General features: G+C 50.2%; 1 protein-coding gene across 1 annotated transcript in view; it reads left to right on the top strand.

Annotated features, from left to right (window-relative positions):
* Positions 1–6,395: 6,395 nt before the first annotated feature.
* The window catches only part of LOC149438969 (myc box-dependent-interacting protein 1), a gene marked incomplete at its 3' end in the record, with an annotated part of 104,920 nt that continues 94,444 nt past the window's right edge, over positions 6,396–16,871 (top strand). Inside the window, exon 1 of the mRNA XM_089659629.1 lies at positions 6,396–6,639. Within this exon, the coding sequence (XP_089515755.1) occupies positions 6,559–6,639 (81 nt within the window). The remainder of the gene's footprint in view (positions 6,640–16,871) is intronic.

A 16,871-nucleotide genomic window follows, 5' to 3' on the forward strand; every position in this document is an offset into this window, starting at 1 on the left:
GTGATCGGTAACAATCACTCATTGTGTTCATTCAGGAAAGGAAGAAATTTAGAGGAGCCTTCCCCCACTCTCCATCCTGAAGGATCCTATTGTGTGCTTGCAGCTGCCAGTGGGAAGGAGAGGGGGGAAGCCGACAGCAGTGTGGGGGGGTGGGGGCACACAAGGGGGGCCTGGGAACGGGTGGAAATGTATGGTGCACAGGGAGGGTGATGGGTGCAGCGGGGAAGGGGGGCAATTACTGGAACTGATCCCCTGTATGCAGAGGCATCCCTAGGGTTGGTGTCACCCTGTGCGTTAACACTTGGTGACACCCCCTCCGACGATCCCCGCAGGATAGATCAGATCTGTGGATTGGAGAGCATTATGGATCGGACTCCGATCCATTATGCTCAATCAGCAGATCCCATCCATCCTGCGGGGATCGTCGGCTTTCTTTACAACTTACCTTTTCATGGAGCGGGTCCGGTGTCACCCCGTATAGGTTGCATGCCGACGATCCCCGCAGGATGGATCGGATCTGCGGATTGAGCATAGTGGATCGGACTCCGATCCATGATGCTCCCCAATCTGCAAATCTGATCCATCCTGCGGGGATGGTCGGCATGCTTTACAACTTACCTTTTCGTGGAGCGGGTCCGGTGTCACCCCGTGCGGTCGGTGTCACCCGCACCTACCTCGGGACGCCACTGCCTGTACAGTTCTCTCTGCAGCAGCTGAAAGCTAGCGGGAGGGAGAGGAGAAGAAGCCGGCTTTCAGCTGCTGCAGAGAGAGAAATACAGGGGATCCGTCCAGTAATTAGCCCCCCCCCAGGAGCGGACTGACCATTTGGAAATTTGGGCACTGCCCGAGGGCCCGGGGTCAGTAGGGGGCCCCATGAGATGCCCCTGGTACCTTTTTCATAGGCTTTTTTTAAGTTTGGGCACAGCAGGTGTACAGACCCGGGAACTCAGCACAGGGATGGTGGAAACCCCTCATAATGGGCGCAGCGGGTGTACAGACCCGGGAACTCAGCACAGGGATGGCGGGAACCCCTCATAATGGGCGCAGCGGGTGCACAGACCCGGGAACTCAGCACAGGGATGGTGGGAACCCCTCATAATGGAACATCAGTGCACAGACCCGAGAGCTCAGCACAGGGATGGTGGGAACCCCTCATAATGGGCACAGCGGGTGTACAGACCCGGGAACTCAGCACAGGGATGGTGTGAACCAGGGGTGGACTGACCATTTGGAAACTCGGGCACTGCCCGAGGGCCCGGGGTCAGTAGGGGGCCCCATGAGATGCCCCTGGTACCTTTTTCATAGGCTTTTTTGAGTTTGGGCAAGGACACAGGGGCCCCATGATCCCCTATTGCTGGGGGGCCCCATGAGTTGTCAGTCCACCCCTGGTGTGAACCCCTCATAATGGGCACAGCGGGTGTACAGACCCAGGAACTCAGCACAGGGATGGTGGGAACCCCTCATAATTGGCACAGCGGGTGTACAGACCCGGGAACTCAGCACAGGGATGGTGGGAACCCCTCATAATTGGCACAGCGGGTGTACAGACCCGGGAACTCAGCACAGGGATGGTGAGAACCCCTCATAATGGGCAAAGCAGGAGTACAGACCCGAGAACTCAGCACAGGGATGGTGGGAACCCCTCATAATGGGCAAAGCAGGAGTACAGACCCGAGAACTCAGCACAGGGATGGTGGGAACCATGCATAATGGGCACAGCGGGTGTACAGACCAGGGAACTCAGCTGGATCACTGGATCGATGTACATTTTTCCAAAATATTTATTTTTGCAGAATGAACGGCAGCCCCGCGCGATGAGGCTGCAAGTAGTTGCAGGTGCAGGTAGTGGCGGGCAGGGGCAGACTGACCATTTGGAAACTCGGGCACTGCCCGAGGGCCCGGGGTCAGTAGGGGGCCCCATGAGATGCCCCTAGTACCTTTTTCATAGGTTTTTTTGAGTTTGGGCAAGGACACAGGGACCCCATGATCCCCTATTGCCCGGGGGCCCCATGAGTTGTCAGTCCGCCCCTGGTGGCGGGTGCAGGTAGTGGCGGCTGCAGGTAGTGGCGGGTGCAGGTAGTGGCGGGTGCAGGTCGTGGCGGCTGCAGGTAGTTGCGGCTGCAGGTAGTTGCGGGTGCAGGTAGTGGCGGCTGCAGGTAGTGGCGGGTGCAGGTAGTGGCGGGTGCAGATAGTGGCGGGTGCAGGTAGTGGCGGGTGCAGGTAGTGGCGGGTGCAGGTAGTGGCGGGTGCAGGTAGTGGCGGCTGCAGGTAGTGGCGGCTGCAGGTAGTGGCGGGTGCAGGTAGTGGCGGGTGCAGGTAGTGGCGGCTGCAGGTAGTGGCGGCTGCAGGTAGTGGCGGGTGCAGGTAGTGGCGGGTGCAGGTAGTGGCGGGTGCAGGTAGTTGCGGCCGCAGGTAGTGGCGGGTGCAGGTAGTGGCGGGTGCAGGTAGTGGCGGCTGCAGGTAGTGGCGGCTGCAGGTAGTTGCGGCTGCAGGTAGTGGCGGCTGCAGGTAGTGGCGGCTGCAGGTAGTGGCGGGTGCAGGTAGTGGCGGGTGCAGATAGTGGCGGGTGCAGGTAGTGGCGGCTGCAGGTAGTGGCGGGTGCAGGTAGTGGCGGGTGCAGGTAATGGCGGGTGCAGGTAGTGGCGGGTGCAGGTAGTGGCGGCTGCAGGTAGTGGTGGGTGCAGGTAGTGGCGGGTGCAGGTAGTGGCGGCTGCAGGTAGTGGCGGGTGCAGGTAGTGGCGGGTGCAGGTAGTGGCGGGTGCAGGTAATGGCGGGTGCAGGTAGTGGCGGGTGCAGGTAGTGGCGGGTGCAGGTAGTGGCGGCTGCAGGTAGTGGCGGGTGCAGGTAGTGGCGGGTGCAGGTAGTGGCGGCTGCAGGTAGTGGCGGGTGCAGGTAGTGGCGGGTGCAGGTAGTGGCAGGTGCAGGTAGTGGCGGGTGCAGGTATCACACCAAGTGAGAGTTTTTCACCTCTCTGACATTTGTGGATTTTGGCAACATTTTCCATTATTTGGCTACCTGCATCGGAAGCAGTGAGGAAGGCGAAGCTAAGGCGGTACTCTGAACAAATCTATTGAAGGTGCAAGGTGATAAACGCAAAGCGCAGTACCAATCGCAGCCAATCATAATTCAACATGGAGGCAAAAGGGTTCCTAATGTTTTAGCACTTTGCACTTTTAGGACCCCGGCCACACCGGGTGCAAATCGCATGGCAAGTCTCGCCCTATGGTCCAGTTACCACGGTCATATCGGTGCGATTCCGACTTGGCGGGTGCCGCACCAATTACATGCACTACTTTAGGTGCGTCTTGCAAGCCGCAGATGTCTCGCAAGTCACACCTCAAGTTGGAATATCATCCGATATTGAAATCGTGCGACTTCACTAGAAGTCGCACGATTTCAAAGTCGGATCGGTACAGGGGCGGACTGACAACTCATGGGGCCCCCGGGCAATAGGGGATCATGGGGCCCCTATGTCCTTGCCCACACTAAAAAAAAGCCTATAAAAAAGGTACCAGGGGCATTTCATGGGGCCCCCTACTGACTCCGGGCCCTCGAATGGTGCTCGAATGGTCAGTCCGCCCCTGGATCGGTATGACCAGGGTGTAAATCCTTGCATCAGTTTACTTCAGATTCTCCCCCCCCCATCCCCCAACACTGGCACACCCCAGACCAGGGGTAGGCAACCTGAGAGCTGCAGGACTACAAGTTCCATCATGCTTCTGCAAGTCATAACTGTAACTGTCAGTTTTGTAATGTTGCAATGCCTCATGGGAAATGTAGTTCCACAACAGCTAGAGAGCCACAGGTTGCCTACCCCTGCCCCAGACACTGGCATACCCAGGGGTGGACTGACCATTCAAGCACAGGGCCCGAGCTCAGTAGGGGGCCCCATGAGATGCCCCTGGTACCTTTCATTGTATTTTTCATAGGGGGGTGGGTGAGGACATAGGGGCCCCATGATCCCCTATTGCCCAGGGGCCCCATGAGTTGTCAGTCCACCCCTGGGCACACCCCAGCAAATGTAATATAAGTACATTTTTCCAAAGATCTCGGCACAGGTTCTCTTCACCCTCTTTATCCTCCAGCAGAGGTCGGATCCAGAATGCTGCAGAAAGGGATGTAACAACAAAGAAAACCTGCTCTTTATAGTATTCTCCTGTGATTTCTGGGCAGTGGGCGGAGCCCTGACACCCTGGACTTACAGGAAGTAAGTTGGAGGGCACTGGGGATCATTCATCTTGGGAGGGGATGGCTCTGCATTGATGTACATTTTTCAAAAATAATTTTTTAAATTAAATAATATAAATATATATAATAGATATATATTAATTTTAATTGATATTTATTTGGTTATATAAAGTAAATCATCTCTACATCATGCTACATTCCTCTATAGCAGGGGTCTCCAAACCTTTTTTTAACAAAGTACTGGTTTACAATCCTTCAGACTTGGGCCAGACTGTGGCCAATAGGAGAAGAAAATGTCCTGGCGTCAGTAATAGTGCCCCGTCCTTGGTGTCAGTGGGAGGAATACTGCCCCATCCTTGGTGCCAGTGGGAGGAATACTGCCCCATCCTTGGTGCCAGTGGGAGGAATACTGCCCCATCCTTGGTGTCAGTGGGAGGAATACTGCCCCATCCTTGGTGTCAGTGGGAGGAATACTGCCCCATCCTTGGTGTCAGTAAGAGGAATAGTGCTCCATCCTTGGTGTCAGTGGGAGGAATAGTGTCCCATCATTGGCGTCAGTGGGAGGAATAGTGCCCCATCATTGGCGTCAGTGGGAGGAATAGTGCCCCATCATTGGTGTCAGTGGGAGGAATAGTGCCCCATCATTGGTGTCAGTGGAAGGAATAGTGCCCCATCATTGGTGTCAGTGGGAGGAATAGTGCCCCATCATTGGTGTCAATGGAATAGTGCCCCATCATTGGTGTCAATGGAATAGTGCCCCATCATTGGTGTCAATGGAATAGTGCCCCATCATTGGTGTCAGTGGGAGGAATAGTGCCCCATCATTGGTATCAGTGGGAGGAATAGTGCCCTATCATTGGTATCAGTGGGAGGAATAGTGCCCCATGATTGGTATCAGTGGGAGGAATAGTGCCCCATCATTGGTGTCAGTGGGAGGAATAGTGCCCTATCATTGGTATCAGTGGGAGGAATAGTGCCCCATCATTGGTGTCAGTGGGAGGAATAGTGCCCTATCATTGGTATCAGTGGGAGGAATAGTGCCCCATGATTGGTATCAGTGGGAGGAATAGTGCCCCATCATTGGTGTCAGTGGGAGGAATAGTGCCCCATGATTGGTATCAGTGGGAGGAATAGGGCCCCATCATTGGTGTCAGTGGGAGGAATAGGGCCCCATCATTGGTGTCAGTGGGAGGAATAGGGCCCCATCATTGGTGTCAGTGGGAGGAATAGTGTCCCATCATTGGTATCAGTGGGAGGAATAGGGCCCCATCATTGGTGTCAGTGGGAGGAATAGTGCCCCATCATTGGTGTCAGTGGGAGTAATAGTGCCCCATCATTGGTGTCAGTGGAATGAATAGTGCCCCATCCTTGGTGATACACAAACTTGGTTGGAGCTGCACCGATTTCTAAAGTCGTGCATGCATTACTTTTGCTGTGGCTAGATGTCTCGCAAGTCGCACCTCAAGTCAGAATACCATCCAACTTTGAAGTCATGCAACTTCATTGGAAGTCGCACACTTTTCAAAGTCAGATCATGTGACCAAGGCGTAATAGTTTTATATAATGCAGCAACAATCAAACATGTGGGACATCCAGTTAGCCATCCATTAGTGTAGGCTCACACCTATGCCAGTACATGCATTTTTGGTGCATTTTCCTGCATGACAACAGACACCTCCTCCTAGCCATGTAACACATCCCATAGAGAATAGATACATGTAAATGACGGCGCTATACAAGTACCTCTAATAAATAAATACATTTTTTTAAAATATGCATTGAAAACGCTGTATAAAAATGCAAGACGTGAAAAACGCATCAACCACAACCCTGCATAGGTGCGCACCTAGCCTTGGCGATCCCATTGGAAATGATCGTGCTGCTGTAATCGCTGCAAGAAGATCGCCTGCGCGTCGTCCGCCGTATCCATTATTAGGATAAAAAAGAAATAATAGTTACAAATATATAACAATCAGAAAAGATAAGAATGATAATGATACAATGTAACACCTGTCCTGGCGTGCAGTTCAAATATTTTTCATTTTGTATCAATATTTACTACTTTGTATCTCTCTGCTGGGAGTGTTCAGCCTTCCCCCAGTCCCACCCCCCCCCCCCTCCATATTAATCCTCCCATGGCAGGGGGACAGATCATTTCCATCCAGCCCTCCCTGATCCCTCCTGTGTCCCTGGGACTCCCCTCCTCTGTCCCTTTAAGGAGTTGCAGCCTGCTCTCAGCACTGTCTCTTTAAAAGGCTGTCCCTGCCCCCAGGAGGGGCAGTATATCCATTGTTTCTGCCAGGAGGGGGTTTTTTTTTTTCCTGCTGCTTCTGATCAGATTATTTGACGTCCAGTTAAAGGGAAGGCAAGATGGCTGAGCTGGGGAAGGGAGTCTCTGCGGGGAAGATCGCCAGCAATGTACAGAAGAAGCTGACCAGGGCTCAGGAGAAGGTAAGCTGCTGCTGGGGAGGAGAGGAGGGGACATGACAGCTCCAGCAAGGCTCAGATCTGCCAGTGCAGCGTCATGTCATGCAACATCCACTGCCAGCTTACAGGCAATGGCAGAGCTCTGCAGACACCCAGATCAGGGGAAGCCTGGGTTTGGGGGGGGTCTAGGATCTAGGGGATGGGGGTCCACCAGTCACTGCTGGAAGAGACATTTATAAACTGGGGATCTACCAGTTTCTGTGAGCACATAGAAAGCTGCAGAGCAGGAAGCCTGTGTATGGGGGATGACAGATCCAAGGGATGGGGATTTGCCAGTCCCTGCTGGAGGAGGCATCTATAAACTGGAGGTCTACCAGTCCTTGTTTGAGTGGGCACCCAGGTCATGAGAGCTGCAGATCAGGCAGCGTGTGTATGGGGGATGACAGATCCAAGGTACTTGGTTCCACCAATCCTTGCTGGAAGAGGCATCTAGAAGCTGGCAAGCTCCCTGTCCCTGTTTGGGGGGGCATCTAGAAGCCACAGTCCTTGATGGAGGAGGCATCTAGAAGCTGGGAGTTCCCTGTCCCTGTTCGGGGGGGGGCATCTAGAAGCCACAGTCCTTGATGGAGGAGGCATCTAGAAGCTGGGAGTTCCCTGTCCCTGTTCAGGGGGGCATCTAGAAGCCACAGTCCTTGATGGAGGAGGCATCTAGAAGCTGGGAGTTCCCTGTCCCTGTTCAGGGGGGCATCTAGAAGCCACAGTCCTTGATGGAGGAGGCATCTAGAAGCTGGGAGTTCCCTGTCCCTGTTCAGGGGGGCATCTAGAAGCCACAGTCCTTGATGGAGGAGGCATCTAGAAGCTGGGAGTTCCCTGTCCCTGTTCGGGGGGGGCATCTAGAAGCCACAGTCCTTGATGGTGGCGGCATCAAGAAGCTGGGAGTTCCCTGTCCCTGTTCGGGGGGGGGCATCTAGAAGCCACAGTCCTTGATGGTGGCGGCATCAAGAAGCTGGGAGTTTCTTGTCCCTGTTCGGGGGGGGCATCTAGAAGCCACAGTCCTTGATGGTGGCGGCATCAAGAAGCTGGGAGTTCCCTGTCCCTGTTCGGGGGGGGCATCTAGAAGCCACAGTCCTTGATGGTGGCGGCATCAAGAAGCTGGGAGTTCCCTGTCCCTGTTCGGGGGGGGGGGGGGCCATCTAGCAGCCATAGTCCCTGCTGGAGGAGGCATCTAGAAGCTGGGGAGTTCCCTGCCCCTGTTCAAGGGGGGGCATCTGGAAGACACAGTCCCTGCAGGAGTAGGCATCTAGAAGCTGGGGAGCCTCCTGTCCCTGTTCAGGGGGGCATCTAGAAGCCATAGTCCCTGCTGGAGGAGGCATCTAGAAGCTTAAGACCCACCAGTCCCTACTGGAGGAGGAATATAGAAGCCAGGGATCCCCTAGTTCCTTCTGGAGGGGGTACCTAGAAGCAGGAGAGCTCCCCATCTCGGGTTGGGTGGGGGGAGGCAGGCATCAAGAAGCTAGGGATCTGCCAGTTCCTGTTAAAGGAGGTATCAAGGACCTAGGGATTCTCCAGTCCATGCTGAATGAGGAATATAGAAGCTGGGGATCCACTAATCCCAACAAGCATCTAGAATCTAGGGATCTACCAATCCCTGCTATAGGAGGAATCTAAAAGCTGAGGATCTAACAGTCCCTACTGGAGGAAGCCTATTGAAGCTAGGGACCCACCAGTCCTTGCTGGAAGAGACATCCAGCTCATGGGAAACCGGCAAAGATCCGCAGGAACAGGCAGGATCCTACATCCTGTTTATGGGCAAGATCAAAGGTCTGCAGGATCAGCAAGGCTTTATGGGGGACTAGAGTCAGCCTTGCCCTGGAGAGAGAAGGCTTCCCTGTCCTCTGTAGCCTATGCACTAACATGGCATGCAAGAGTCAGCTGTCAGGGAACTGTAAATCCCAGGCTGCCTGGGGGATGGGACTGCAGTCACACTGACAGCTGCCTCTACATTGTTGGGAAGGTGACCATGAGGTTCCCGGGGAACTACAAGCCCCAGCGTGGCCATGCTCTCATGAGGTTAGCATGCTCCATGACCTCCTCTGCAGTGTCTCTGCTCTGCTAAATTTGAAGGTCTGGGCTAGCACTGCTGATCAGCTGCTGGAGTACTACTAGTCCCAGTGACTCCTGCTGGTGTCTGTAGTGCCCCAGGAGATCCCCCTGCTTGCCTAATCCTTAGACTACAGAAGTCTTCCCCTCCTCTGTAGCTGTGTAGACAGGAATGAGAACATGGTGGTGGTCATATATGGTGTGATGACAGAAACCTTTATAAACTTTCTGCCTCCCTTGTAGAATTATGTTTTGTTTTGTTTTTTATCTGCCTCCTTCGTATCTTCTATACAGTATATCTTCCCGCCTCTCTATATTGTAGTTGTCCACTTAATAGCAGTCCTATGTATCCATTCTAGTCATGTCTCCTACCATCTCCTATGTTTTTAGCTGTCTACATCTATTCTATTCTATTCTAGCTGTCTGTCTCCTACCCATCTCCTGTGTTTTTAGCTGTCTACATCTATTCTATTCTATTCTAGCTATCTGTCTCCTACCCATCTCCTATGTTTTTAGCTGTCTCCTTTATTCTATTCTAGCTATCTTGTCTCCTACCATCTCCTATGTTTTTAGCAGTCTTCTTTATTCTATTCTAGTTATCTGTCTCCTACCATCTATGTTTTTAGCTGTCTTCATCTATTCTATTCTAGCTATCTGTCTCCTACCCATCTCCTGTGTTTTTAGCTGTCTTCTTTATTCTATTCTAGCTGTCTGTCTCCTACCCATCTCCTGTGTTTTTAGCTGTCTACATCTATTCTAGCTATCTGTCTCCTACCCATCTCCTATGTTTTTAGCTGTCTCCTTTATTCTATTCTAGCTATCTTGTCTCCTACCCATCTCCTATGTTTTTAGCAGTCTTCTTTATTCTATTCTAGTTATCTGTCTCCTACCATCTATGTTTTTAGCTGTCTTTATCTATTCTATTCTAGGTATGTCTCCTACCTTTCTATGGTTTTAAGCTGTCTCCTTTATTCTATTCTAGCTATCTTGTCTCCTACCCATCTCCTATGTTTTTAGCTGTCTTCTTTATTCTATTCTAGTTATCTGTCTGCTACCATCTCCTATGTTTTTAGCTGTCTTCATCTATTCTATTCTAGCTATGTGTCTCCTACCATCTCCTATGATTTTATCTGTCTTCTTTATTCTATTCCAGCTATCGGTCTCCTACCATCTCCTATGTTTTAGCTGTCTTCATCTATTCTATTCTAGCTATGTCTCTTACCCATCTCCTATGTTTTTAGCTGTCTTCTTTATTCTATTCTAGCTATCTGTCTTCTACCCAGGGGCGGACTGACAACTCATGGGGCCCCCGGGCAATAGGGGATCATGGGGCCCCTGTGTTCTCACCCACACCCAAAAAAGCCTATGAAAAAGGTACCAGGGGCATCTCATGGGGCCCCCTACTGACCCAGGGCCCTCGGGCAGAGCCCGAGTTCCCAAATGGTCAGTCCGCCCCTGCTCCTACCCATCTCCTATGTTTATAGCTGTCTTCTTTATCTATTCTATTCTAGTCTAGCTATGTGTCTCCTACCCATATTCTATGTTTTTTAGCTATCTTCTTTATTTTATTCTATCCTTTTAGCTGTCTTTATCTATTCTATTCTAGTCTAGCTATGTGTCTCCTACCCATATTCTATGTTTTTTAGCTATCTTCTTTATTTTATTCTATCCTTTTAGCTGTCTTTATCTATTCTATTCTAGTCTAGCTATGTGTCTCCTACCCATATTCTATGTTTTTTAGCTATCTTCTTTATTTTATTCTATCTTTTCAGCTGTCTTTATTCTATTCTAGTCTAGCTATGTGTCTCCTACCCATATTCTATATTTTTTAGCTATCTTCTTTATTTTATTCTATCTTTTTAGCTGTCTTTATCTATTCTAGTCTAGCTATTTGTTTCTTATCCATCTTTTTTTGTTTTTAGCCATCTCCTTTATCTATTCTATTCTTTCTATTCCAATGCTTTACACATTCAAACCTTGTTTACAGGATTTGGCTATTGTGTTCAATCCTAATGTAAGAATCTATTCTTTGCTTCATAGAAAATGTTTAAAGGTTGCTTTATTGTTTAATGAAGGGTTAAATAATGCTGCCCTTTCCTGTGTGGTTCCATATTTTTGCCCTGTTCTGTTGGGCCATTGCATTGTCCAGCGCCTCTGACTATGTTGGCGCTATACCTTGGTCGCTGTGATTGATGTATGACAGGAGGTCTGAGTCAGGCGTGTGTTCGAAGCGGATCAGAGGTCACAGATGGTTTTGGAGGAATGGATATCTGAGGCTCATCATTCTATTTATAAGCGGTGTGCTCTTGTAAGACACTACATTGCATGCGCTGGAATCCTGAGCAACAAATGTTTCCTGTAGCACTCTTTAAATTAGAGCTTGCCTAACACATGTTCAGTGTTACCGTGATGGGAGGGGGGGGGGTTGTAGGGTCCTACTTTGCCTTTTATTTCATGAACACCGGTGAACTGTAGGGGTTGATGGCATTTTCATGGGAACTAGTCCAATCTCTGGGTGAGCGTTGGGCAATTCTTTGTATTCTGGAAGGGTTGGAGACGTCACTATTCCAGTTTTGTTGCGTAGTGGCTACAAATCATTTTTTTTTTCGGAAGCTGGTCATAAGGATACGTCTCAAATCTTGATGCATATCTAGACGGCTACAAATTCTAACTAATATTACACCGTAGATATCCAATCTGACATTTTTTGTAGTCCTCTGCAACTGCTGCAGAACGTTATTCGCCTGGCGAATTGCCATGACCTTCCATTGACTGCAGTTTGAATTTTCCTCTAAAACAAAACCCTTCTGGGATTTACCCAACTAATATATCCCCTTCTTTTGGCTTGCTGTAGCAAATGTAGACTATAGCAAGGATTCTTTTTGGAACCCCACACCCCAACATAAAAAAAAAAAATGGAGGGAATGAATGAAGGTTTGTACAATCAACAGACTAATATGGACAATACAAGTATAGAGCAGCCTTTCTCAACCAGGATTCTATTGAACCTGAGGGTTCCTCCAAAGGTGACTAGGGGTTCCTTGAGCTGTGGCCAACTGACCTCCTATGTAATGGTGTCTGTATCGTTCCATTTGGTAGAGACATGGAAGAGTGGCATTCTGACCACCACCACAAGTGGAGCATTCTTCCCACTGACCACCAACAATGTAGGGGACATTTTCCCAATAGTCCTCAATGGACTAACCTTAGCAAGGCTTTCTTTGGGGTAAAAAGGTTGAATAAAGCCCATATAGAATAAAATCTGTTGGGTCAGCATCGAGCCGGGCTGGCCCGTGGGTCAGCGTCGAGCCGGGCTGGCCGTTGGGATACATGGACTCCTGTTGCATGACTTATAGGCCTCAATGCTGGCCCGTGTGTAGGCATCGAGCCGGGCTGGCCATTGGGATACATGGACTCCTGTTGCATGAGTTGTAGGCCTCAATGCTGGCCCTTGGGTCGGCGTCGAGCCGGGCTGGCCGTTGGGATATATGGACTCCTGTTGCATGAGTTGTAGGCCTCAATGCTGGCCCTTGGGTCGGCGTCGAGGCAGGCTGGCCGTTGGGATACATGGACTCCTGTTGCATGAGTTGTAGGCCTCAATGCTGGCCCTTGGGTCGGTGTCAAGCCGGGCTGGCCGTGGGTCGGCGTTGAGCCAGGCTGGCCATTGGGATACATGGACTCCTGTTGCATGAGTTGTAGGCCTCAATGCTGGCCCTTGGGTCGGCGTCGAGCCTGGCTGGCCGTGGAGTTGGTGTCGAGCTGGGCTGGCCATTGGGATACATGGACTCCTCTTGCATGAGTTGTAGGCCTCCATGCTGGCCCTTGGGTCGGTGTCAAGCCGGGCTGGCCGTGGGTCGGCGTTGAGCAAGGCTGGCCATTGGGATACATGGACTCCTCTTGCATGAGTTGTAGACCTCAATGCTGGCCCTTGGGTCAGCGTTGAGCCAGGCTGGCCGTGGAGTTGGTGTCAAGCTGGGCTGGCTGTTGAGATACATGGACTCCTGTTGCATGAGTTGTAGGCCTCACTAATGTGAGGTTTGCCAAGTCATGAAAGCCATGCTGTTTTCTATGCATTGGTATCTTTAGCCTCACAGCTGCCTCCCTGTCATTGCACACCCTGTAACCAGGCCATGGCTAGATAAATCGCAGAAAATCTATTCCTAAAATAATTTCGTCGTCAAGTGGTACATCATGGTTTTTGGCCAAGGCTTGCTAACTGCCTGCTGGTTTACTGGCCTTCCTGAGGAAATTAGGGCTTGTCGCAAATGTTAATAGGCAAGGGACATTAACATAAAAAAGGACAGAACAGTTTATTTCCAGAAATGATCACAACAACCTGATTACCTTCTAGACCTTGAAGTTGTTTGGTCAGGCCATAAAATATCTACTTCTACCAGACCTCTGTGTTTAAGGACATGTGACTAAATTCAACTGGTTCTTCAGTTAAAGTAGAATCCAAAAGATCTCCAAAATGAGGAAAATCCCTTCCATTGTCAAGAGGGCAAGCGTTCCTACTAGAATATATCCCTTCTAGTCATTCCTCCAAACCCCCCCCGCAACTCAAAATTTTGGGTTGTCCCTCACATTCAGTCCCAGTGAAAATGTCCAACCGGACATGGAGAGAGTACATCTTCTCACAAGGATGCAGACAGCAATACAAACCTGTAGGAAGCAGTATGGTTGCCACACCAATTGTTAGTCTAGAATGTGTTTTTTGTTTTTTAATTGAAGGACTTATGGAATAAGGGAGCCAAAGTTTTTTTGTTTTTTTTTTTGGGGGGGGGGGGGGGTTTAAGGTCTCGGATTCTTCACGGCTTGAAAAATTCTGAGAATTGGGGTCTGGATGGAGCTGCCGAAAATGTGCTGGACCAGGCCGTTTCGCAAACATTACAATCAATCAATTATTCATTCCCTTGATATTCCACTCCAGTTCAGATCTCAATTCTCAGAATTTTTCAAGCCCAGGCCAGTAAACCAGCAGGCAGTTGGCAAGCCTTGGCCAAGAACTACGATGTTCCACTTGACGACGAAATTTTAGGAACGGATTTTCTGCGATTTATCTAGCCATGGCCTGGTCTCTGCTTCTTCAGGGCTTGACAAATTCTGAGAATTGAGATCTGAACTGGAGTGGAATATCAAGGGAATGAATAATTGATTGATTGTAATGTTTACTAAATGGCCTGGTCCAGCAGAAGTTCGGCAGCTCCATCCAGACCTCAATTCTCAGAAATTTTCAAGCCGTGAAGAAGGGAGACCATTGCAACCCCAAAAACATGCTGGCTCTATTATTCTCTCAATTATTTAATAGCCATTTTGGACTCTCTGACTCTGATGTGGCACCTTTACTGCTTCTTACAGATTTTGGCTCCTCTCAGGACCCTCCTTTCCTGGGGGTGTCTGGTACAAGTGAACAGCCTCACCGAAAGGAGTCAGCTTGACCAACGAGATGGCCATTCACAACATCTGGTAATAGATCTAGGGCCTCTTCTGCAGGTACCCAGCAATACAAACCTAAACCTTCACCACTGCAGAAGTTTTGGTTTTAGACCCCGGTCGCACTGGGTGCAGCTTGGCATGCGATTTGCATGCCATGCGACTTGAAAATTGTATGCCAAGTCGCACCCTATTGTCCACAATTACAGCGGTCATATTGGTGCGGTTCTGACTTGCACATGCAGTACTTTTTGTGCGATTTGCATAGGCGTCTGTCAGACATCTTGCAAATCGCACCTCAAATTGCAATGACATCCCGACTTTGAAATCGTGAGACTTACAGTGAGGTCACGCGGTTTCAAAGTCAGAATTGATGTGACTGGGGTGTTGGATACACTTGAGCCCGGGTTCACATATCGCATGTGATTCGCATAGGAACCGCATCGCATTCCTGTGCAAATCACATGCAGTTTGTGCGGTGCGATTGGAGCTGTACATTTTGTATGGCTCTATTCACACCACACCTGCACCAAAAAAGTGCACGACCCTTTTTTTGGGTCCGCGCTAGAATCTGATCACATAGGCAGGGGTGGACTGACAACTCATGTGACCCCCGGGCAATAGGGGATCATGGGGCCCCTGTGTCCTTGCCCAAACTCAAAAAAGCCTATGAAAAAGGTACCAGGGGCATCTCATGGGGCCCCCTACTGACCCCGGGCCCTTGGGCAGTAACAGAGTTTCCAAATGGTCAGTCCGCCCCTGCGCATAGGTATTCACACCTATGCGATCTGAATCTGCACATCACACCGCGTTTTGCTGGCCGCTTTCGGTTTGCGTGAACGAGGTGTGATTCTGATGCGGAATTCGCACTGAAAATGCTGCAAATTCCGCACTGAATCAGTGTGAACCCGGGCTGAAAGTGGTTTTAAAGCCATTGTTTTTAAGTTGATGCATTCTCTGCAGTAGGGTACAAAAAGAAAATTTTAATAGCAGCCCCGCCCCATGAACACTTAGGCCGGCCATACATGGGTCGATTTCTGAACGATTTTCGCCCGAAAAATCATACCTAGGAATAATCGGCCAATTTTCATTCTGTTAGTGGGAAAATGGCACTGGCTGATTTTCGTGGTTCCTCCCCATTTCATTTATCTGCTGGAAAATTCGAGAAAAACTATCGATTTTTTTAAAATCATTGGTGGCCACATCGGATTACAGACTGATGTTTTTGATTTTAGATCGAAAAATTGTTTGGAATTTGACCCATGTATGGCCTGCTTTACCTGAGTCTTCTCTTGCTCCAGCACTGTCCCATCTGCAGCAGCTCTTCTCCCCTCTTCCTGTAGTCACAGGCAGGGGCAGACTGACAACTCATGGGGCCCCCGGGCAATAGGGGATCATGGGGCCCCTGTGTCCTTGCCAAAACTCATAAAAGCCTATGAAAAAGGTATCAGGGGCATCTCATGGGGCCCCCTACTGACCCCGGGCCCTCTGGCAGTGCCCGAGTTTCCAAATGGTCAGTCTGCCCCTGGTCACAGGACACGGGGGCAGCAGCCGCGCTGTGTGGGTCTATTATTATTATTATACAGGTATTTATATAGCGCCAACAGTTTGCTCAGCGCTGTACATTATAGTGGGGGACAATACATGAGACAGTACAGTAACAATACAATACACGAGGGGTTCGAGGGCCCTGCTCCTTGGAGCTTACAATCTAGGAGGGAGGGGATAGTAGTACAGGAGGAAATAGCTGTGGGGGATGGAGTGGTAGGAGGAGTGGAGGAGATCGGCTGTTAGGTGAGGGTGGGGTAGGCTTCCCTGAAGAGATGGGTTTTCAGGGTGCGCCAAAATGTGAGGAGGGTAAGTGACAGTCTGATGGATTGGGGTAGTGAGTTCCAGAGCATGGGGGAAGCCCTGGAGAAGTCCTGGAGACGGGCATGGGAGGAGGAGACCAGGGAGCTAGAGAGTAGGAGGTCTTGTGAGGAGCGGAGAGTGCATTTTGGGTGGTAGATGGATACCAGATCGGTGATGTAGTTTGGGGCAGTGTTATGAATGGCTTTGTACGTCAGTGTTAGTAATTTGAATTTTATCCGTTGGGCAATGGGAAGCCAGTGGAGGGATTGGCGGGGGGGGGGGGGGGGTGGTGGATACGGAGCGGTTAGTGAGGTGGATAAGTCTGGCCGCAGAATTGAGGATAGACTGAAGCGGGGATAGCCTGCGGTGAGGTAGGCCGGTGAGGAGGGAGTTACAGTAATCAAGGCGTGATATAATAAGGGAGTGAATGAGTTGCTTTATAGTTTCTGGAGTTAGGGTCTATGAAAGCACGCTGCTCTGCTCAGGAGTGAACCTGCACAAGTGCCCCTATAGCAAATGGCTTGCTATGGGGGGCACTTGGAGAAGAAGAGCAGCAGACTGCGCAGGTGGGAGACCTTATAGGAGGTTCAGGGTTGCTTTGTGAAAAACTTTTTTTTTTTTTTTTTTTTTTTTTTTCCTTGGGGGAGGAGGGTCAAAATCAAGCTTTACTATGATTTTGTAGTATCTTTTAATCAATTTTTTTTTTCATTTGGTAAGGTAATTGGCCACAAGCAAAGTATAGCAACCAATTAAGACCCATATAAATGGAGCAAATCCTTTTTATTGGTCAGAATGGTACTGCCCCTCGGCCAGCAAATGGTTCACCTATTACAGTCCGGGGCGGACTGACAACTCATGGGGCCCCCGGGCAA

This window comes from Staurois parvus, unplaced genomic scaffold, assembly GCF_062004578.1.
Source record: "Staurois parvus isolate SC_StPar_1 unplaced genomic scaffold, SC_StPar_1.0 ptg001176l, whole genome shotgun sequence".
Taxonomy (NCBI): domain Eukaryota; kingdom Metazoa; phylum Chordata; class Amphibia; order Anura; family Ranidae; genus Staurois; species Staurois parvus.